This window comes from Glycine max, chromosome 10, assembly GCF_000004515.6.
Source record: "Glycine max cultivar Williams 82 chromosome 10, Glycine_max_v4.0, whole genome shotgun sequence".
Lineage (NCBI taxonomy): Eukaryota > Viridiplantae > Streptophyta > Magnoliopsida > Fabales > Fabaceae > Glycine > Glycine max.
Window position 1 is genome coordinate 534673 of NC_038246.2, and position 24253 is coordinate 558925.

Here is a 24253-nt window from a genome sequence, read left to right on the forward strand (position 1 = left end):
AAATGAGAGGATAGTAATTTGCAAACAAGAAATATTACATGGCGAAAACTAGGCAGAATTTAATGTCAAAAAGCTAAAAAAATATGTAAAGGGGCCTTATCCCAATTTAATGGCAGAATTAAATGACAGTATTTGATATACCACTTTAACGCCGTACACTCTTCATCATTTTATAAATAATTCATAATAAATCATATTTATAGATAAAATATGTAATTTTTTTTAAAAATAATACATACATAGTACTGTAAAATAACAATACTAACTTCCTTGAGTATTTAAAAAATACTATAATGACACTTCTTATACATTATACTAACTTTCTTAATTGTTTAAAAAAATATTACAACTTATACTTTAAAAGAAAAATTGTTCTATACGTTAAAAAAAGATAGAAATTATGTAGTATAATCTCAAAAAAAAAAAACTCAAGTTAATTTATTCTAGAAATGATACTCTTTTTATACCTTTTCTCCGTTCATAAATAAATTATTTTCTCCAAAAATGGAGGCTAGGCATGTGGCCATAATAATGGCCCAGCTAGAGCTAGCAATGCATTGAGAAGGTGAGGCACTCTATAAATAAATGCAACGTAGTTTGGTCTAAATGGTCACTTCAAAGTGGAGAAAAACACACACGGTTGGTTCATTCTCTCTCTTTTCTTTTTCCTCAAAAAGTTGAAAAAGAATAAAGGGGGAACAATCGAGTGAAGTTGTTGCTCTTCAATAGTAAACTTACCTATGGAAGAGGGAAGGGTTGTGAGTGAGTACACAAAAGATGGAACTGTGGATCTTAAAGGGAAACCCATTCTCAAATCCAAAAGTGGTGGTTGGAAAGCATGCTCCTTTGTTGTTGGTATCTCTCTCTCTCACTATAAATTTTATATGGTCATTTTCATCTTGTTTTGGACATTAATTTCAAAAGCAATTTCCCAAAACATTGGAAGCTTCATGATGTTTTGCTAACAAAAATCTTAATTTCCTCTGATCGAGAGACATTGTTCAATTCTTTGTGTTGTGTTGTCTCCTAGAACATGGGAAGAGACCTCAATCTTGGTCTTGTTTGCTTCTTGTAATGCTTATAGTATATATAGTATTTAAGTGTGTATGTATGTCTCCTTTATCATGAAACTGTTAAATACACACAAAATGTTTTAAAAAATTAATTTTTTTTAATAGTAGTCTTTGTTCTTACTTTTCTTTTACTTGTGTTCGTGAATAAACAGTAAGTGGTTCTTTATATTTTCGTAAAATATGAAAACTGTAAGGTATGATGAAGATATGTTTGAAAAAATAAAATGACCAGGGTTTATACGGTGAAACAATTTTTACACACATTATTTTTGCTACCTACCATATAATTAGAGTTTTGGTTCTGTGAAGAAATTCCAAAATATCTCTACAAACTGCTTAGGTCTTTTAAATTGGTTATAAGACTAATTCTAAGTTAAGAATTTAATCGCACTTTAATTTTTTTTCTCCTCCTTAACTATGTTTTATGTGAGAATGGACCATACATCATTCCCCCACAAACTCCACTTGTGTGTTGTTAATTGAACTATATATATCCCTTAAGTTTCCATGTTTTATTTGGTAGTAAAGCTTGCCCTTACAAATCCAAAATATTTGAACCACTAAATTAAATTAAACATGTCTTTTTTAATAATAAATCTGTTTCACTACAAATATGAACCATACACACGAACAGTCGAAATTAAAAGTTAATTAATAGTTACATAACCACTTTAAAAAAATGTGTGTTTTTATTTTTCAAATGGTGATAATATATATATATACTTGTATGTTCCAGATCTACGGTTCTCACACAATTAGTTACTAGTTATATGTAAAACATAATTTCAAAACTTTAGTTATGTTAGCTTTTGAAGCTTTTTACTTGAGGCGTTGAGCATATTCAACATGTTGTAGAGAAGTAGGTTTGATCTTATAATCATCCAGCTAGCTAGTAAATGGATTGTTGCAGAGGTAGTTGGAGGTGGTAGCCTTCCGTATAAAGACACCAATTTCTGTTCTTTTACGTACGTACATCGTATAAATGTAATATTTCACAGGTGGCTTCTCCAAGTAGTCATTATGAGATTTTCACATTGTCCGTACAATCTGTTTAATAGGTTGGAATGAAAATAATTGATGAGAGAAAGTTTTGAAATTTAAATTACTACTGAAATATAAGAAAAATAAATAAAATTTGAAAATTTTGTTTTTAGTAATTAACTTTTTCTTTATTTTTTCTTCCTTTTACTTTTTTTTCCTAATCTAATAAAAAATATACATCATTATTTATATTTTCTTTCTTTTCTATTTATTTTCATTTCAACCAAACATATTAGTAAATTTTACGAAGATTACAACTATCTATGTAAATGCAATATAAGCTACTACAAACAAATCTTAACTTTTTGTGTTAAACAATATTAAATTATATTTAAAAGATCAAATTGTATTTCAAATATGTTTGAGGTTATTTGTTAATTATTTAAATAAACTAAACCATTTACACAACCTCTTGTTCTTGTAACGATTTTATAGCTAGTAATTAATGTTTTGAAAGGTTTTTAAAATAATGAAACTACTTGATTTAGTGATAATAATCTCTATAACGTAAATTAGAGTTTAATTTTCATGTGCTAGTGCTTTTTTTTTTCACCAAAAGGACATTCTCAACCAATATAGGTTGAAACTAGTTTCTTAACAATATATACATAGTCTAGAATTGAATGCTTTACTACATGTTAAAAGAATTCAATTATACTTTCTATTAACTTTACTGAACCTTGTTTGTATTATTAATAATACGCTGACACATCATTCAAAAAGTTAAGCTTACTTCGCAGAGGATATAATTGTTAATTTCTTTAACAAACTAATTAAAAATTTTAATCATTAGGAGTAACAAAATGAATGAGACATGTGGAATTAACCTGCAAAAATGATAAGGTGGATCAAGTGATTCAATATAATCCATCAATTTGTCCCACCTAGTCCATCAATCTAGTGGATGAAGGTGAGATGAGGTGGGATCATTTGTCATATTGACTTACCTAAATCACTAGTCGGTCCATCAATATTTTAAAAAAAAAAAAAAATATATATATATATATACATATTTATGTAATTAAAAAATAAATAATATTTAAATGGATTCAAAATAAACCGAGTGATTTGTTAACAAGAAATCAACTAGTATTTAGGGTTGTAAATTAATCTTTCCTTAATGATTTCAGAGCGAAGATTTTATTGCAAACTTATCACCAAAAGCTGTGAAGAAAGATCCAAATGTGCATAATATCAAAATAACATATAGTAGTCTATTATTAATAGCCTGCAATAATAGGCTAATATAGTTGATTTTTTTTACAAAATAGTCGAGATTTCTTAATAATATAAGTATTTTGAACATTTTATTTTTAGAGAAAAATTATATAATTACAATAATATAAAATAATTTTACATTATCACCCAATCATAAATTATTATATATAATAAATTTGTTAAATTTATAATAATTATCTTAAATAATAATTTATAATTAAATAAATAATAATAATTTTATATTATCAGTAATCAATATTAAAACTTTTATTAATTAAATTACGAGTTCTGTTAGTTTGCAAATTAGACTTATTAAATAAGAGAATGAGACCAAAATATTAAATAAGACATACATCAATTTTACTTAATAAAAAAAGAGAGTAAAAAAATAATACGTTATTAATGTTTCTCTAACATGTAGAGCAGTATATTACCCATTTAACTTGTGTTGGCTTTGTTGATTAAATTAATTTGATATGCAATGCAGTGTACGAGATATTTGAAAGAATGGCTTATTATGGAATATCATCAAATTTGATACTGTATCTGACTAGGAAGCTTCACCAAGGCACTGTGACCTCTTCCAACAACGTCACCAATTGGGTTGGCACCATTTGGATAACTCCTATCTTAGGAGCCTACGTTGCCGATGCTCATCTTGGTCGCTTTTGGACTTTTCTCATTGCCTCAGTCATCTATTTATTGGTACCCCTTTCTGTCACTTTTGAATTCTCCCATTCATTACAAAAATATCGTATGATATGAATATCTCATATTGTTATACACAACTAAATCATCAACACATTATTAGATACTCCTTCCATAGTATAGGAATGTTATTTTTTTTATCAACCACTATTAGAATCACTCAGTTCGAGATTTAATCATACTCAACAATTTGTTATTTTTATCTTAACACTTTTAACATATTAAAAGTTAAAACCATAATAAATGTTCATTGTATTCTTCCCCAGCCCACAACGCATTCACTGTTCAACTACCAACTCCCAAATTCAACAATTCTTTAATATATCTGTGCATTGCATAGCAGTGTATAGTTTATTTAGAAGTCATAATTTTATAAATTGTAATAAGTTCTAATCAATAAAATAATTCGAATTAGAACAAATGTATATGAGAGAGTGAGTGTTTTACTAGCACTCTTCAATACTAAATTTCATCTTTTAAGTTTTTTTGGTTTGAGTGTTTGACCGGTATCCTTGCTCACGTATCTGTCTGTCTGGCTTGGTGATAATTAGATGAAGTCTTTCTACAATAACGGGGCATTACACCATTTGAGTCCATGAAAAGATAATTTTTTTTTAAAAAAGTGCTTTAAACCGCAATCGGTCGATCATTTTAGTCTAAAATTAAAAAAAGTCACATGACTTGAGTGATAATATTAGTTAATGTTTAGGATGAGTTATGTTGTTAAACTTTCATTAGTGTTGTTGAATGATTCATGTGCATTTTGGAATGGCAGGGTATGTCTCTACTTACGCTATCGGTGTCCCTTCCAAGCCTAAAGCCACCAGAGTGCCATGAATTGGATGTGACAAAATGTGAAAAAGCCTCCACACTACATCTAGCTGTGTTCTATGGTGCACTCTACACTCTTGCACTAGGAACCGGTGGAACCAAGCCAAACATTTCCACAATTGGTGCTGACCAATTTGATGACTTTGACTCCAAAGAGAAGAAGCTCAAGCTCTCCTTCTTCAATTGGTGGATGTTTAGCATCTTCATTGGGACCCTCTTTGCAAATTCTGTTCTGGTCTATATACAAGACAATGTGGGGTGGACTCTTGGGTATGCTCTTCCCACTCTTGGACTTGCAATATCAATCATCATATTCTTGGCAGGCACACCCTTTTATAGACACAAATTGCCCACGGGGAGTCCATTCACTAAGATGGCCAAGGTCATAGTGGCTGCTATAAGGAAATGGAAAGTGCATATTCCTAGTGACACTAAAGAACTTTATGAGCTTGATTTGGAAGAGTATGCCAAGAGAGGGAGAGTCAGAATTGATTCCACTCCAACCTTGAGGTCTAAATTCTACCTTAATTTCTCATCAACTTTATGTGTGATTTTTTAATATATGAATTATTGTTTATTTGTCATGAGGGTGTGGGTGTTTTAACACATGTATATGCTATTGGGGGAGGGGTATACACATTGGACAAAACTTAAATATAAGTATTTATACATTTCAATGTTATTTTCTAATTAGAATTGAAGTTTCATCTTATAATTGATGAATTAAAGGTTTGTACTAAATGTCGATATAAATTATTGAAGTAAAAATCTAATTCTGATTCAAGAATAATACCAAAGACCATTTTTTTAATATTATTATATGATTATTCTTTTGAATGCTCAATGATCTTATATCTTATATTTTCTGGTTCTACTTCCATATATATGTAGGTTCCTCAACAAGGCATGTGTCAACACCGATTCAAGTACTAGTGGATGGAAGCTAAGCCCTGTTACCCATGTGGAGGAGACCAAACAAATGCTAAGAATGATCCCAATCTTGGCTGCTACATTGATCCCTAGTGCAATGGTTGCACAAATAGGTACCCTTTTTGTGAAGCAAGGGATTACACTTGACAGAGGCATTGGCAGCTTCAATATACCCCCGGCAAGTTTAGCCACATTTGTGACTCTATCCATGCTTGTATGTGTGGTGCTCTATGACCGTTTCTTTGTCAAGATCATGCAAAGGTTTACCAAGAACCCTAGAGGGATAACCCTTCTCCAAAGGATTGGAATTGGCCTCATAATCCACATAGTGATTATGGTGATTGCATCTCTAACTGAAAGGTATAGACTTAGAGTGGCCAAAGAACATGGGCTATTAGAAAATGGAGGACAAGTTCCTTTGAGCATTTTCATCTTGCTTCCTCAATATGTTCTTATGGGAGCAGCTGATGCGTTTGTCGAGGTTGCCAAAATCGAGTTTTTCTATGACCAAGCCCCAGAAAGCATGAAGAGCCTTGGCACTTCCTATTCAATGACTACCTTAGGCATTGGGAATTTCCTAAGCACTTTTCTTCTCACAACAATTTCACATGTCACCAAGAAACATGGCCACCGAGGATGGGTTTTGAACAACTTGAATGCTTCTCATCTTGACTACTACTATGCACTTTTGGCCATACTAAACTTGGTGAACTTCGTATTCTTCATGGTTGTGACAAAGTTCTATGTGTATAGAGCTGAAATTTCAGATTCCATAAAAGTGCTTGAGGAAGAGCTCAAGGAAAAGACATCAAACCAGGTGATTCCAAGAGATTAATTAGATATTTGAAAGTAGAAGATGTGATATATGTCAGCCAAAATTTCAGAAACATGCATGATGCTTGGGATGGTTTAGATAATTTGAAGCCATTTTTTAGAAGAAATGGAGAATATATATGTCATGGGCGATAGGGTCTTTAATGTGTGATATAATTTGGACTTCACTCTTCAAGAAACGTCACGTTCATTGTGGAAAGAACAAAGTAGAAGTGAATATTTAATTTTTTTTATCAATGTGTAAACATGTAGGCTCGAATACCTATGTGATACCTATTATTGGTGGATATTTGTCTTAGCTAGTGTTTTTTTTAAATGAATATATATTTTTTTTCAAAAACTCTACTAGGAAACTGTTGAAAGATATTTCTTTTTCCTTTATAGTTGTACAACATAATCTCACCTAGTTGAGAAAAGTGCAAGACTATAAACAAAGTTTGAGAAAATATCGTGTGAGTTTATTTAAGCTTATTTTAAAAAAGATGCTTTTTTTTTAGTTTTTAATAAAATAAGTAATATTTTATTCCTTGAAAATAAGTTTATTTCTTAGCTTATATATAAAGAAGTTGTAAAAATATTTTCTGAGTCGATCATGAGGTGCACTTTTTTCCATAATAAGGAAAAGAAAAGAAAAGAATGAGAGGAATAGGGTTCTTGATGTGAAAAAGGATTTCAGCAATTAAGTGTGTGTGATTTAGACACGTCTCTGGACTTGATGATAACATATGAGTGAGAATTTGTTGTGTATGTGATGAGAGGAATCAGAAAAGCTGTGCCCTATATAGACAGATAGTGTGATGAAAGTGAAAAAGAAGAACAGAATTCCCCCAACGGATTTCCCACTCAATTTTATCTTAGTTGATGCTAGATTTATTTCTAAAAAGTTGGATGTCCAAATGATAATAATTAATTAAAGACTCCATATTATGTATTCTCATTTAAAAAAAAAAATGTATTCGCCAACCCACTAAAAAGAATTTAGGTAATATGCTCAAGATCTTAAATTGGTTTTTCAGTCAAAAAAAAAATCTTAAATTGGTTTCATAATACCCAAAAAAATGTTATGTGCTCTGACTCTCTGAAAATGTTATATTAATTCAGTAAATATGTAACACATGATACAATACAATCGTTTGGTTAATATATTATAAAATATTGAGATCATTATTATATATGTAAGTATTATGGATAGTTACTTATAACGCGTCAATTCTAGGCAAATGATGGATTGGCCACTTTATCCATTTTCATAATTAATTCAAAAACTATCAATTTTAATAATTTTATGAATTTGGTTTTCCTAATTTATTTTATCAAAAGTTTAATTCTCTAATTTAATTATTTGAGACAATGATAGTTTGATCGATGTATCTTATCTAATTTTTTTTAGATAAAAATACTCCTTTCAAAATATTAAAGGTCACGGCATCTTCAAGAACTTAACGTTGGATCATATTACTAGAGGGGATATGCGTATTCTACTCCCATGTGAAGCTGAATCAAAAGATTCAATGGAAAATGAAAAACGACCATAGAATAAAAAAATATTAAAAAAGACTATAGATTAAAGGGAAAGATAGAAAGATTACCAAGAAGCAAAGAGCATCCTTTCCAACCACCTCTTTTAGATTTGAGAACAGATTTTCCTTTGAGATCCACAGTTACATCTTGTAAATATATACTTACTCACAATCTTTCCTTTTTTCATAAAAAAAAAAATCTTTCTAAGGAACAATTATATGTGTTTGCTCCTTCGAAAGCCAAACACATATAATTGCTCCGCAGACATAAAGCCAAACATATAATTGTTCCTTTGAAAAAAAAAAAAATTTAATGGAAAAAGGAAAGATTATAAGTGAGTATGTCCGAGATGGAACCATGGATCTCAAAGAAAAATCTGTTCTCAAATCTAAAAGAAGTGGTTGGAAAGCATGCTCTTCGCTTCTTGAGACTATGTGTTGCAAACATTTTTCATATTTTGTATTATATAATTTTTTATTTATAGGAAAATATGGCATGCATAAAGAACTAAATGTTTTTTAATTACATAAATTTTTGTTTATAGGAAAATATGATATACATAAACAAGTAATAAGAAGAAAATTTAAATAAATGGAACAAATTTTAATTACTACAAATCTTAATATTACTATATTTGGAATAAATTCTAGTAATATGGTAAGATCCTCATCCTAATATAAAAAATAAATTAAAACATACATTAATTGATTAATCACAAATCCTAATTACATTTTCAAATATTAATTTTATATCTTAGGCAATGAAAGAAATAAAAAAAGTGTTAGCAAAACACTTTCTAATGCATTCCTTCTAGCACATAATTTATTATTAATTAAAATTTATTGAAAGAAAATGCATTAAAAGATTGTATATATATATATATATATATATATATATATATATATATATATATATATATATATATATATATATATTTCTAGCATTTCTCAAAAAATTCTATATTAACCGATTCAAGAAATAATAATTATCGCTCAAGAAATAACAAGAAAAAATATAGTTGGACACTCAAATTCTATTCAATAACTGGTACGTGAGAGAAAAACAAATAAAAGTATGATAAGACGAAATAGATCGAGAGAAATAGGAGACGTTAAGGAAGTGTTTAAAATAAAAGAATGTTAAAATAAGTAACAAATACCTGAAAATTAAAACGAGTAAGAAAAGGGGAGTGCAAGTTGCCTAAATCTGTTAGACCATATATAAAGAAATATTCCTTCTTGCACGTTCTGCTAATTAATTTGTACCAGTAGTTCGTAACATATATGGTATATATTCTTTATAGAATCCTTTAACAATGGAGATGATGATGAGTTATTGGGGTTGGTTGGCATTTGTTCATCATGATACTGTTGATATATGGCATGCAAGAAAATTTCTTACATAGATTCAAAGAAGGTGGTTTGGTTGGTGAAATTTCTGAGTCCATCATGAGGTGCACTTTTTTCCATAATAAGGAAAAGAAAAGAATGAGAAGAATTGGATTCTTGATTTGAAAAAGGATTTCAGCAATTAAGTGTGTGTGATTTAAACACGTCTCTGGACTTATGATAACATATGAGTGAGAATTTGAGAGGAGTCAGAAAAACTGCCCTATGTAGACAGATAGTGTGATGAAAGTGAAAAAGAAGAACAGAATTCCCACTCAATTTTATCTTAGTTAATGCTGGATTTATTTCTACAAAGTTGGATGTCCAAATGATAATAATTAATTACTTATTCTAGGCAAATGATGGATTGACCACTTTACCCATTTTCATAATTAATTCAAAAACTATCAATTTTAATAATTTTATTATAAAACTATGAATTTGGTTTTCCTAATTTATTTTATCAAAAGTTTAATTCTCTAATTTAATGATTTGGAACATGACCTTTATTTGCAACATATTTAACCGTTCTATAAATTAAAGAGAGTAAACCCTTTTGTCCAAAATACGGTGGGCGAGGTTCCCGAATATGATCATCCAATTTCCACCGTCAAATATGACTATGAGAGGCTTTTTTCTCACTTAAAGATTATTGTTTTTATAATTATAAGGACACAATTTCCCACTGAAGACGTTATGAATTTTGAAGAAACAAAAGTGAAAAGAATTAACTATATACGACGAATAAACGTAAATGCAATAATTTTTTTTTTTTGAGATTTAGAGCTTTAACTGCATTTATTGGTGGTCAAATTAAAAAATACTTTAGAGAAAAGAAGTTATTAATTACAAATTAAGAATTTTGTTTCTTTTTTCTTTAAATTACTTTATAGTGATATTTTATTTGGTGGGTAGACTACAAGGAAGAGAAAATTTTACCACAAACATGAAGTCTTCTCTGTAGTGGTTGGGTTCAAAGCTTTGAAAAAGTTAATTTTGTCCTGAATTTATATATAGGCAAACAGAGACTCCGCAGAGGCAAAGCCAAACACATATAATTGCTCCTTTGAAAGATTTTTTTTTCTATGGAAAAAGGAAAGACTGTGAGTAAATATGTACAAGATGGAACTGTAGATCTCAAAGGAAAACCTGTTCTCAAATCTAAAAGAGGTGGTTGGAAAGCATGCTCTTTGCTTCTTGGTAATCTTTCTATCTTTCCCATTAATCTATAGTCTTTTTTAATATTTTTTTATTCTATGGTCATTTTTAATATAAGATTTTATTTTATTTTTCATTTTCCATTGAATCTTTTGATTCAGCTTCACATGGGAGTAGAATACGCATATCTCCCTCTAGTAATATGATCCAATGTTAAGTTCTTGAAGATACCGTGAGACACAACAATATTTCCATCCATGTATCTTATCTAATTTATTTTAGATACAACGTACGTGTTTTTGTTGAGTATTTTAACAAGACTAATTATATTGAAATAGACGATAAATTTGCATATGCATTATCTAGCATTTGAACTCGAGATGTTTGATTAAGCCACACCAATTGATTCACCTCTTTGATAATTTTGTTGTGTAACTTAATAAAAAAATAAATAAAACGAAGAGTATATTAGAGGGATTGTATGTGGAAGGCAAGAGAATGGGAAGCGGTGTGAGGAAAGGGGTAAAATAGGAATTTTAATTGAAAAAAAAAAGAAAGAAAGAAAGATAGGATGTAAGAATGAGAAAGGGGTGAGAATAACAAAGCCCCTGTTAGAAATTAGTTTCCAACTTCCTTCCATTGACTTTGGTTTAGGCTGAATGTGAACATGTTTTGGCATATCTTATCCATAGAATTTAAATTGATTTATGTAAGTTCAAGTTGCAATTCAACTTGTTCTAAAATATATAACGTAGTGAAGGGGTATAGTTTGCTTAAGCAGAATACTTAAATTATAACAATTTATTGTAAACTAAATTTGATATTCTTTTTTATTTCCTTAGATAAATAATATATATATACATAACATAATTTATTAAAATATTCTATTAAAAAAATTAGACAAGAGTATATTAGAATTTTATGTATGTTATACTTTTTTAAAATTTAAATTACACAAATCTCTCCTTGATGAAATTACATAAATTTTTCTTCGATTTTCAATGCCTACAAAAAAAAACTTCTAAATACTCACCAAATGTTACATTGTGTCCCCACACTAATTGACGTCATTTAATGTATGAACAGAAAGGAGCCATGTACATCTCAAATGAGTTTTTTTTTTTCTCAAACAAAAATCTCAAATGAGTTTTAATGTATTTTTTCCCTAAATGACTTTTTCTTTATTTTCGTCGCCTGATGGCGTTGACGGAAGGGGCCGTAAAAGCAATGTGTGAAAACAAACTTAGAAAGATTTGTGTAATTTACTCTATCATATATAATAAATTCCTATTTAAAAATAATATTGTAGGTTCACGCATAATAATCATGAAGTTATTAAATATTAAATAGTCACTATAGTATAATCGGTAAGGTTTTAGTATTGGTAAAAATACTAATCAACTAATAGAGATAACGTATAGTCAATCTGATTTCTTTTCCCCGGCAGCAAAAAAAGTATAGTCAAATTGCATTGAAAAATAAAATATTGTTTGATAAAAAAATTGAACACTTGATCAATATTAGCTTAATTTTTAAAATAAAATAATATTAAGGGGAAATAAATCATGTAATGATGATAAGAAATAGTAGTAAACTAGTTTCCAAACAAATGAGAACAACGATGGGGCATGGGAGCAAAAATATCAATAAAGTAAAAAAGTTAAATAAATAATAGTATTTTTTATAGTAAACAAGTTAAAACAACTTGTTTTAGAGAAGTAAAATATTAGGATAAAATTTAAGTGTAAAATCATTAGTACTTTTGAAGATTTATTTAATAAAAATTTAGAGTTGCATATCAATAACTCGCACGTTAAGGATTGACATTAAAGTTTAGTATGGATCATTGAAATAAATGATATTGACCTCAAAGTTTTGTTCAAAAAATGGCTTCTCTTCTTTTCATGGTAAGATTGTGAAGCATTAATAATAATAATAATAATAAGCTTATTGATCGCCATAAATCGTTAGGAATTTTTCTTACTTTTATTTCTCCGCTTGGTGGACAATTTTTTCTGAAAATATTTTTTTGACACCTAGGAACTAATTGAGTTAGTGTAATTTGATAGAATTACTTATTGTTCAGAACTATATAATAATTTTCATGATAAGTCTATATTGACAACTCCATCTTGCCATTAGTACCTCTATCGAGTGGTATTGTGAACGTGTCCCCAATTGTACCACTTTTATTCACCCAAAATAAATTATATCTTAAAGTAAAACAAACACAAGGTGCTATATGTGCATTCTTTCATGCATAAAACAATGTCATATGTGTTACTCATAAGGTTGTAACATGTACAAATCTTATTGCCCAATGAATTGATTTGATTTGGTTGAATAAACTCATGAAATGTGACTTGCAGTGTATGAGGTATTCGAAAGAATGACTTATTATGGGATATCATCAAACTTGGTCCTGTATCTAACAAGGAAGCTTCACCAAGGCACTGTCACTGCTTCCAACAATGTAAACAATTGGGTTGGCACTACTTATATAACTCCCATATTAGGTGCCTATATTGCTGATGCTCACCTTGGCCGCTATTGGACTTTTGTCATTGCCTCTCTTATCTATCTATTGGTATGTTTTTCTACACACTTGAATTCACTTGTCACATTGGTAAGGATACATGCTGATATGCATATCAATATCATTATCAAGGTCAAAGCCAATCCTGCCATGACTAGATGAATTACTGTATGTCCAAATTTGTGAAAATTACACCAATCTTTTTTAGTGCATGTTAATTAGTTCTTCGCTGTTAAAATATAAAAATTATTTTATATGTGGTAGTTTTTGTGTTAGTATAAAATTATTTGCATAAATAGAAAATTGCAACTAAATTGAAAGAAAAAAAGTTATTTATCAATTATAATAAAGAGATGATTATGAGTCAACCAATCTTAGAATTGTGTTTAGATAAGCGCATGTCTGGATTAAAGTTTATAAACTTAAGTTTGAATAAACTTTCATTTGCAAAAGCAATATTTCCTTTTCTTCTATTTCAAACCAAGTTTAAAAGCAAGATTGAGACAAAACTCAGTTTACAAGCAACTCCAACTGAAAACCAAAGAAAATGCTGTTTTTAGTTTTACTTTTGAAACTTAAAAAACATAGCCTAAATTGTCATGCTAAATAGTTAATTCTTTTGGCTTGGTTGAAAAATTCATGTGTAATGGCATTGGCAGGGTATGTGTCTGCTTACACTATCAGTTTCCCTTAAAAGCCTACAGCCTCCTGAGTGCCATGAATTGGATCTGACAAAATGCAAGAAAGCCTCCACACTACAGTTAGCAGTGTTCTATGGTGCTCTATACATCTTATCAGTGGGAGCTGGTGGAACAAAGCCCAACATTTCAACCATTGGTGCTGACCAATTTGATGATTTTGACCCCAAAGAAAAGGCATATAAGCTCTCATTCTTCAACTGGTGGTTTTCCAGCATCTTCATTGGGACCCTTTTCTCATTCACAGTTCTAGTATACATACAAGACAATGTTGGGTGGGCTCTTGGTTATGGAATTCCAACTATAGCGCTTGCTATAGCATTCATCACATTCTTGGCAGGCACACCCCTCTATAGACATAGATTGGCCTCAGGGAGTTCCTTCACTAGAATTGCCAAGGTTATAGTGGCTGCTTTGAGGAAAAGTACTGTAGCTGTTCCTATTGACTCTACAGAACTATATGAGCTTGATGAGCAAGAGTATACAAATAAAGGGAAATTCAGGATTAGTTCCACTCCAACATTGAGGTACTAAGAGCCTCTTTGATTCTATTCTCAATTTTTTATTTATTTTAAAATCTGTTTTCTAAAACAATTTCACACTGCTCGACAATAAATTTCTCATCCAAAATCTATTAAAGTTTTATTGGATCGGTTGAAATTTTATATCATCTATTTGATGTGTGATTTTTTTACTATGAAATGTTGTTATGTTCACAAGTACACGTGCAGGTTCCTCAACAAGGCTTGTGCCAAAACTAGTTCAAGTACTAGTGAATGGATGCTATGCACAGTTACTCAAGTAGAGGAAACAAAACAAATCCTAAGGATGATCCCCATCTGGGTTGCTACATTTATTCCTAGTACGATGCTTGCTCAGACAAATACCCTTTTTGTAAAGCAAGGAGTTACTCTTGACAGACACATTGGCAGATTCAACATTCCCCCTGCAAGTTTGATTGCGTTTACATCTTTCACCATGCTTGTATGCGTTATACTCTATGACCGTGTCTTCGTCAAGATTATGCAAAGATTGACTAAGAACCCCCGAGGGATCACACTTCTTCAAAGAATGGGCATAGGAATCACGATTCACATAGTGACTATGATAGTTGCATCTATGACCGAAAGATATAGACTTAAAGTGGCCAAAGAACATGGACTAGTTGAAAACGGAGGACAAGTTCCTTTGAGCATACTCATTTTGGCTCCTCAATTCATACTTATGGGATTGGGTGAAGCCTTCTTAGAGGTTTCCAAAATTGAGTTCTTCTATGACCAAGCACCAGAAAGCATGAAGAGCCTTGGAACTTCATATTCCATTACTACAGTAGGCCTTGGGAGTTTCATTAGCACTTTTCTTCTTTCCACAGTTTCACACATCACTCAGAAACATGGCCACAAAGGATGGATTTTGAACAACCTGAATGCTTCTCATTTTGATTACTACTATGCATTTTTCGCAGTTCTAAACTTACTGAATTTGATCTTCTTCATGATTGTTACAAAGTACTTTGTTTATAGAGCTGAAATTTCAGATTCCATAGATGTACTTGCACAAGAACTGAAGGAGAAGACAGCTAATGCGTCAAACTAAGTGGTTCCAAGTGATTAGTTGATTGGACATTGATATATGGACATCTTAATATTCTAAATACCTATTTAAAGACCTACTATATTTATCGCTTTTCACTCTTCTATTTTTATCTCTCTCTCTAGGTGTAGATGAGATTTGGAGTGTCCACAAAATATTTCCCTAGTTGATTAGAAATTGGAAAGTGGGAGAGGACATAGTAACTGCTCTAAGTGTCAGAATTGATATAGAACTTAGGGATGGTTTGGTTATGTTCATTAAGTTGTTTGAGTGTGATCATTTTGCATTACATTGTTCACAATTGTAGAGATGTTACATTGAATATTTGACAGAAAAACAAAATTGGAGAAAGGAGTATAGCTAAATGAATGTCCATGAAATTTTGCATCTTCAACTACTGTGTAAAAGTTTAGTATTCTCCATCTGCTCCATGTAATAAAAACAATTAAATCAGTTTATGCGAGTTGCTTTTAGGACTAAATTGGTATCAAATCTGGCTTTTATAGGTTCAGAGAGAATGGAAAAAGTTTTTTGTCTGTGTATACATTAAAGATATAAAAAAATAGTAGAGAATAAAAAGCAAAAAAATACAAAGAAAGAACTAAAAAGTATAAGTAACTACTCAGGAGGACGTAACAGCACAATATAACTAAGTTTGTGATGAAGCCAACATTTCACTACAGGATGAGAAATGTCTTCGTAGCCAAACTCTTATCTGTAATGCTGGAATTCGCTAACCATTCAGCATAGCTCCATGAATGTCTATACTGAATCTCTTATCTCTAAGGAGATGTTTGTTTCAAGAAATCATCTTGCATCCTCGGAAATCACATCCTTAGAAATATTGTTACCGAAAATGTTATTCCTTACCATATATAAAAATGTGTTTGTTTAACTTTTAACATTGCTAGAAATATTTTTAAAGTTTTAAAATAAAAAATAAAGAGTAAAAATGGAAGTTATAGTGAAGTTAGAAAATAATTCCTTACATTCTCATGAGAATATAACTTTTTCACCCCATTGGCAGGAGAATAAAATATTTGTAAACATGGATATACAATTTTTGTGGGAATAAAAGATTCCGAAAAATATTTTCTGATAACCTCTTAAGTCTTAACAAATATGGAAGTAAACATTCTTACCTTCATATTCCCAGAGATACAAGATAATTTCGTGCAACAAACGCATCTAAGGAATCATTCAAATCAATTTATCATTAAGAATAGAATGCAAGAATGGTAAGAGTGACTGAAGAAAAAATATTCTGTCTATATTAATCTTTTCACCCATAAATACTACATACTTTTAAGTCTAAACACTTACTTGAATGGCGGTAAGTTCGAGTTTGACCTAATTTTAGTTTTAAATTTCAGGCACAAAATAACAAGGGATAGTTATACTACCAAATTATGTCAAAATTATTCCGACTCGTAATCTTACGAAATTGTAAAGTCGTCTTGGACATTAAATTGCAGCAAACATGTTACAAATAGAAGTATTTTTAGTAGCCTTGTAAAAATAACTTGCATTTATTCTCAATGTAAACTAGAGCAATTCACAAAATATTTCTCTCAATTTTCCTTTCCCATTAACCTATGAACTAGCATATAGCCCATCAGTTCAGTTATAAATATGTTTGGCGTAAATGAAATTCGATAATAAATTCTTAAGATTAGGTATCAAATCTTACAACATATTGATACACAAAAAAATTTACAATATAGCTTGTCAAAAGTTGCGTTTGCTTGACAATCTAAACGTTTAAACTGAGCATTGTGCGCTTGTTTTGGTTTAACAACAGGTATAGCCCAGACGTATAAATAACAACCACATAAGAGAATAATGTGGAAAAAAAAAAAAACAAAACTCATAATAAAAAATGGTCAATAATATGCTATCAGAACAAAAACACCTAAAGTTAGGTAGAATTTTGGCAGCTATTAGTATAAAGTGTAGTAAAATCACAACAAAGCAAATTGGATGAAGTATTCAAAGAAGGGCTGAGAAACACTAGTGGATTGGAAACACACTTAAGATCCTTGGAAGGGCATATATGCCTCTTGCATGGTAAAAGAAGGATTGACTATATTTTTAATCCCTTAACTTCTTTTTTGCTGGTCAATGTCCCTTAAAATCTTAGGAACAAGTCAAAAAAAAGTTCAGGGGACTAATAAAAACAGAAATCCTGGAAAGTTTAAGAACTAAAAAAATAGTAAAGCCGTAAAAGAAATAAGCAAATGACCTTGGTACCAAGATCATAAAACTAGCTGAAAATTATGAAGTATTGACATGTTTTAGGCTTTTAGCCCATGCATGGATCAACAGACTTCATACAAGCAAGTCGAGGATGGTTTTTGAACAATAACATGTCCTTCTAAAAAGTTATTCCAAATGAATAATTCAATCACAAATAAGTTAGGTTATCCAGTAGACATCATCCCTCATCATTCACTTGATAACATGCATATAATCATGAATTGTTTTTCAAAATTAATAACAGTATACAGATATTATTAACAAATTACACGAAAATGTGGGTACACAGTTTAAACTCGCCCAAATGGTTTCCCAGGTATGGTCCAGCCATAATTGCTGCAGCATAAAAGAAAACAGAAGTAGCGATAAAGCTGCAGTAACCTGAGCCACCTATCATTCCAAAATGACTGGCACTGTCTTATTCTGACTCTTGCTATCCACCAGTACAGTCACACCCCTACACAATCAGTAATGAAAATTTGGATGAAAATTTGCACATTTTCATGTTATTAATACCAGTACAGTTCATATGGAAAGAACAGTCAGACATACAATCAGACATCTTCCATTGCAAAGATGAAAATTTTCAGCATAGTTAATGAATTTAAGTATAAGTTTTTTTTCATATTTATATATTTAGATTTAGATGGAATCAATCTAAAGCAAAGTCAATGGCAAAGATGCTTGTCAACATTTAAAGATATGAACCTAGCATTATTTTCAGGTTAACCTTGCAGATCAACAAGCTGCTCAATCTCATATGTAAAAAAACTATACAACATAAACAGTAGCAAAAAAGAGGATAAAAGCAGCACCCATATCAAACTCTAGCACAGAAAAAAAAATTGAAATTTTAATGGGATTAGGCTGGTCTCTATGACAAAATGTGCAAAGTGATAGTGAGAAAGTAAAGGTATGTGTTCACTCTTGATACAAAGAGGGTTAAGTTTACAAGTGATTTGATACAAATTAAGGGTAGATAAACCTTTACTTTCTCACTCTATATATTTTCTTGCATTATGAGGCAAATCCATCATAATGTACTACAAATGTTATCCTCAAATAACTTTGAATATTAGAATTCATATTGATACTAAAGCATACCACACAAACATAATTCTTTTAGCAAATCAAAGCTAAGAAAAACAAAATCAAATGCAGCCATATATGACTTTAAATACTTGGATCATACATGCAAGTCGTAAGAAATCCAAGCCTCTAAATAAAGGAAATGTGTCACTGAATCAAAATGAGTTCATTGGAATTTCATGTTATAATATGCACCAATCAAAAACAGAACACAAAATTTAAAAGGTTAAGTACACTCCCCTATTCTAAGAGATGAAATGTACTACATTTAAGTCCATTTTAATGTAAACAGGCCACTCGGTAGTGGAAAGGAACAGTAAATGGGCCTCCTAGAGACAGTTCTCCATTCTCTACAACTTTCAATGTCATCATCAACTAATTGAAACATCCTTTTATTGATTTGAGGACTTTATAAATGAGATGACATTTTAAAAAACCCCTATATTATCAGCTTTAAGACTTTACCCAAAATTTTCATTTCACCTTCTAAAGTCCCAAAGATTTATCAAAATCTTCCATAAGCCTACTTACATTAAAATCTTCTAAAGTCCCAATAATATCAATATCAACAGACAGAAAAAAAATTCCATAAGTCTGCTTACATTAAAATGAACTAAAGTATAGCACAGATTTATCTCTCGAGGGAAGGGAGTGCAAGTTACTCAGAATAAAAAGTTCCAGGCACAACTTTCCACTCCTTTTGGCAAATCTTTGCTTTTAAGCATTCATTAGCAAGACACTTAAACTTTCTCTAAGCTAGTTAATTTAACAAGCAACATCCTTAAAAGAGGTTTCAACAATACCTAAATATTCAGCATCCACCATTTCGTTGGAATAACATACTACTAAAGTTCAACTAAAGTTCAGCTCTCAGACACCTGGTTATGCATTAATTTCATACTGGCTCTAAATAGTTATCTGATGCGTCTTTAGGCAGTTGTTTAGGATGTTACCTATCTGAATCATTTATGTTTGTGTAGTATTTGTGTCTTTAGGCAGTTAGCATTTGTGTGGCAGTATATGTACATGACATGACAGTTTCAGTATTCAGTAGGTAATTTTTATGGAGTGTGTTTGAGAGAGAAAAGCCTGTGTATTGTGTATTGAGAGCGGTTATTCTCAGTGAGGGGCTTTGTCCTGTGTTCTTCCTTTGTTGTCTGATCTCTGTTCTAACCTATTTTTCAGGTTTAATCCAGAAAATAAAAATATATAAATAAAACAATCTAGTTTGCATGTGCAATTCTCATGTCTAAGCATGTCTCTCGTACCTCTCCAAACATCTCCACTATATCAATTTGAGAGTAAAAATATTTGTTCATCTATTTACCCTTATGTTTATGTACCATTTTCAAGCCTGATTGAACAGCAAATAAGGAGAAGTTCAATAAATAAAGTTTTTTAAATGATTGAAATGGTAAAATAAGGGTGTAACTCTGTTAAGAAACAACCTTAGTAAACGCCTAGCCAGTGGCCTGCAGAAGCTCCCTTTCTGCATGCTCTCTAATCCTTCTCTCAAGCTCAGGCCTGAAATGCTTGATAAGACCCTGCACTGGCCATGCAGCAGCATCACCCAAGGCACAAATTGTATGCCCTTCAATTTGTTTAGTCAACTCCTGAAGCATATCAATTTCTTCTAACTTGGCATTCCCAACTTTCATTCTTTCCATGATCGTCCAAAGCCAACCAGTCCCCTCTCTGCATGGGGTGCACTGCCCACAGCTTTCATGCTTGTAGAAATAGGAAAGCCTTGCAATAGCATCCACAACATCCGTAGATTTATCCATCACAATTACAGCTGCAGTCCCCAACCCTGTCCCAACAGCCTTCAATGCATCATAATCCATCAAGATATCATCACATACATGCTTTGGAATCAGAGGAACGGATGATCCTCCTGGAATCACTGCAAGTAGATTATCCCATCCTCCTCGAATACCTCCACAGTGCCTCTCTATCAATTCCTTCAGTGGAATACTCATTTCCTCCTCAACAGTGCAAGGCTTGTTCACATGCCCTGACACACAAAACAACTTTGTCCCAGCATTGTTCTTCCTACCAAAACTGGCAAACCATTCAGGTCCACGCCTTAGAATGGTTGGAGACACAGCCACAGTTTCCACATTTGTGACAGTGGTAGGACATCCATACAACCCAGCATTGGCTGGGAAAGGCGGCTTCAATCTTGGTTTACCTTGTTTCCCTTCAAGGCTCTCCAAGAGGGCTGTTTCCTCACCACAAATATAAGCTCCAGCACCGTAGTGGATATGAACATCAAAATCATAGCCTGAGCCACAAGCATTCTTACCCAACAAACCAGCAGCATAAGCCTCTTCCCTAGCCTTTTCGAGATTCTTACGTTCATTGACATATTCACCCCTGATGTAGATGTAAGCGGCACTAGCCCTCATTCCCACTCCAGCAATCAAGCAACCTTCCAACAATTTATGCGGGTCATGCCGCATGATTTCCCTGTCTTTGCAAGTTCCAGGTTCACTTTCATCAGCATTAACAACAAGATATGAAGGGCGGCCGTCAGATACTTTTGGCATGAATGACCATTTGAGACCCGAAGGGAAACCAGCACCACCACGCCCACGGAGGCCAGACTTCTTCATTTCATTCACAATCCAATCAGTACCCTTAACTACCAAATCTTTCGTTCGATGCCAATCCCCACGTTTCATGGCACCTTTGAGAAAAGGATCATGCAGCCCATATAAGTTAGTAAATATCCTGTCCTCATCCTTAAGGCCGCCAAAATGGGTTTTCTCCGGCGGAGGAGGTGGTGGTGGCGGCTGTGGGGTACTAGCAGTGGAAGCACCCTGAGTGCTAAATACTCTGAAACCAAGGCCCAATTTCTCACTATGATGTTGAACCAAGGCTGTCCTTACGGAAAGAATGCCCCTCATGTTTGCCTTACCTGACAGTAATTCCAAATTTTAGAACAAATGATTTTGGGTTAATCAAAACTGTCCACAACTATACACCATCGAATAAAATTGGCTATTAACTTTGGGGCTAGCCAATAACATGAAAGCATATGAACTACTCGAGAGCATGATTTCAAATCACCAATTACAATTAGTCATAATCAAACCCTATTCAGCACAATCAAAACAAATATATACAAGGACAAAACATATGTACAATTGCATAGGTACTTTTGGAGTTGTTCTCCAATCTGAATTGCAGTTTTACCTCAGTAATCTATGTTGACCTTTAATACAAACTCTTCTTACTCAAATTATCAAGATAAAACTCTAACTTAGAGAACAGCACAAAAAATACACCTAAGGAACTGCATCTAAGTTTTGTCCAATAAACAAAAACACATCCAAAAAAATAAAAGAAACCCACAAAGAAAATTCAATTTTGCGCTCATCTTAATACTCATCGGCACAATAATTTCACAAAAAAAAAAAATTAAATGGCTTTCGGGAAAATTGTTGAACCCCCAGAAGGACTAATAAACGTGATGAGTCTTGTGCATCTGTGAAATCTGGGAAGAAGGAAAACAAGAATCAGATTGCACTGCACGCGAATCGAAACCAAGAGTGTGTTCGGAGCTGAAATCGGAGAGAAACAAACTAGGGCACAGATTTGAGGAGCTACGATATTGTTGGGTTTTGGAAGAAAAGGAATGAATGAGAAAAAAGAAAATGTAAGAGAACGTACCAGTGATGAACGCAAATTGAATTGATCACTGGGATCTGATGAGTGTTCTTGTGCTGCTTTTGTGGGTTGCTTCCGTTATTACTCTCAGGTTGCCTTCTCTTGTTCTGTTTTTTTTTTTTGTTTTTAATTTATTTTTATTTTTGGTGTTGGGTTAGATTTTGGACTTCTGTTTAGCCACGTTGCATTTTTTGGAAAAAGAGGGTTGATGGTAGAAACTAAAAAGAGGGGTGAGTTTTATGACGAAAACGAAATTCTACCAAACTCTATGCTTTTATTTCTTTTTTCTTTATGAAGATAAAATTATATTATTCGTATGGAGCAGTATTCTAAAAAATGAATTTTATTTATAATCTTTTATTATTACTATATATATATATATATATATATATATATAAACTCTAAATTATTTAAATTTTGATAAACAAATATGAATAGGTTTTATGTTTTAAAGTGAATACTCCAATTAATTTTTTTATGAGAAGATAGATTATGTATTTTCAGTTAAAATAATTATATATCATCATTTAATTATAATCTATACGATAAATATATTTACTTGTGACAATTGAATTTAAAATCAAGAGAAGTCAATACTAGAATAACAATCGAATAAATTTACCAAAATAACACAAAAAGGTATTTTATTGTCAATACTCATCTCATTAGATGATGTAAAGTAGCACAACACTAGATGATAACTTTATCATCATCCAATTCATATCATCAATGATATATAATTGGATGACATTGCAAAGTAACTTTATACCGCCACCATTAAACTTTTTTTATGTTGTCTGTTGAATAAAATTTAATAATTGATATTTTTATTTTTTATATTATTTGATGTTCATTGTTATGGAGTGGCTAGTTTTTAATGATCAACACAATTCACAACGGTTTAAAGAAAAAATCCAAAAATAAATTTTAGGAATTCTTTCAACTTTCCACCATAGGAGGAATGGTGAGAAGGAGGGATACTAAAAATAAAAGAACTTTCAACTCTATATTTAGATTCACATTTGGTTATACAAAATCACATTAAAACAACTAGTATAATTTTAGATAAATATTTATATTTTTTTTACAGATAAATATTCGTATATTTGATTTTAGATTGAGAAATTGATTCTCAATCTACAATTAATTTGAGTTAAAATAGTTTTTTTTTTCATTTACAAAAGAGTTAAAATAATGTTAGATAGCTTTTGTATTGGATAAAAAATTTATATTGGGTTACATTTTTAACTGATTTTTATAACAAATATAAATCACTATACTCAAAAATAACTTTTATATCTTTGTATTATGGATTGATGAATCCATAATATATATTTTTGTATTATGGATTGGTCAATTTGTATCGATTCAGAATACAAAAGATACATTACGGATTGAGCAATCCGTACTACAAATGTATTTCAAATTGATCAATATGTAATATATCACAAGCGGGTAATCAGAGGCATTGATATTAATGAACAATCCCAATCATCACTCTTGGTCAAGGGAATAGCATGAACGTGGAAAGTGTGGACGACCATGGTGGGGTTGCGGTAGGTGACAGGGTTGGCCTTTGGTGATGATCCTCACATTGCGGAATTTTTGGACGGTGACGGGTGGTGAGGAGTTGCCACTCTTCCAGGGAGGAGTCTTGATCAAGGTAAAGGATGTAGCAGTTGCAAGGGTGGTAGAAGGCAACGAGAA

The 24253-nt window shown here is 31.5% G+C and overlaps 3 protein-coding genes across 3 annotated transcripts; 2 read left to right on the forward strand and 1 right to left on the reverse strand.

Annotated features, from left to right (window-relative positions):
- The first annotated feature begins 580 nt into the window (after positions 1–580).
- LOC100813385 (protein NRT1/ PTR FAMILY 5.2) lies at positions 581–7081 on the forward strand. Its single transcript, XM_003535158.4, has 4 exons — positions 581–855; positions 3820–4037; positions 4816–5381; positions 5763–7081. The coding sequence occupies exons 1-4, from the start codon at positions 741–743 to the stop codon at positions 6634–6636; spliced, it is 1773 nt and encodes a 590-aa protein (XP_003535206.1). The 5' UTR covers positions 581–740; the 3' UTR covers positions 6637–7081.
- Positions 7082–10504: 3423 nt separating this feature from the next.
- LOC100811610 (protein NRT1/ PTR FAMILY 5.2) lies at positions 10505–15997 on the forward strand. The gene is made up of 4 exons (XM_003536792.5): positions 10505–10744; positions 13072–13289; positions 13898–14463; positions 14668–15997. Exons 1-4 carry the CDS (start codon positions 10630–10632, stop codon positions 15530–15532), a joined length of 1764 nt encoding a protein of 587 aa, XP_003536840.1. The 5' UTR covers positions 10505–10629; the 3' UTR covers positions 15533–15997.
- A 1973-nt stretch (positions 15998–17970) lies between these two features.
- Positions 17971–22730, reverse strand: LOC100810522 (NADH dehydrogenase [ubiquinone] flavoprotein 1, mitochondrial). Its single transcript, XM_003535191.5, has 3 exons — positions 22550–22730; positions 20323–21794; positions 17971–18242 (listed from the first exon to the last, which is right to left on the reverse strand). Exon 2 carries the CDS (start codon positions 21781–21783, stop codon positions 20335–20337), a length of 1449 nt encoding a protein of 482 aa, XP_003535239.1. The 5' UTR covers positions 21784–21794; positions 22550–22730; the 3' UTR covers positions 17971–18242; positions 20323–20334.
- Positions 22731–24253: the final 1523 nt, after the last annotated feature.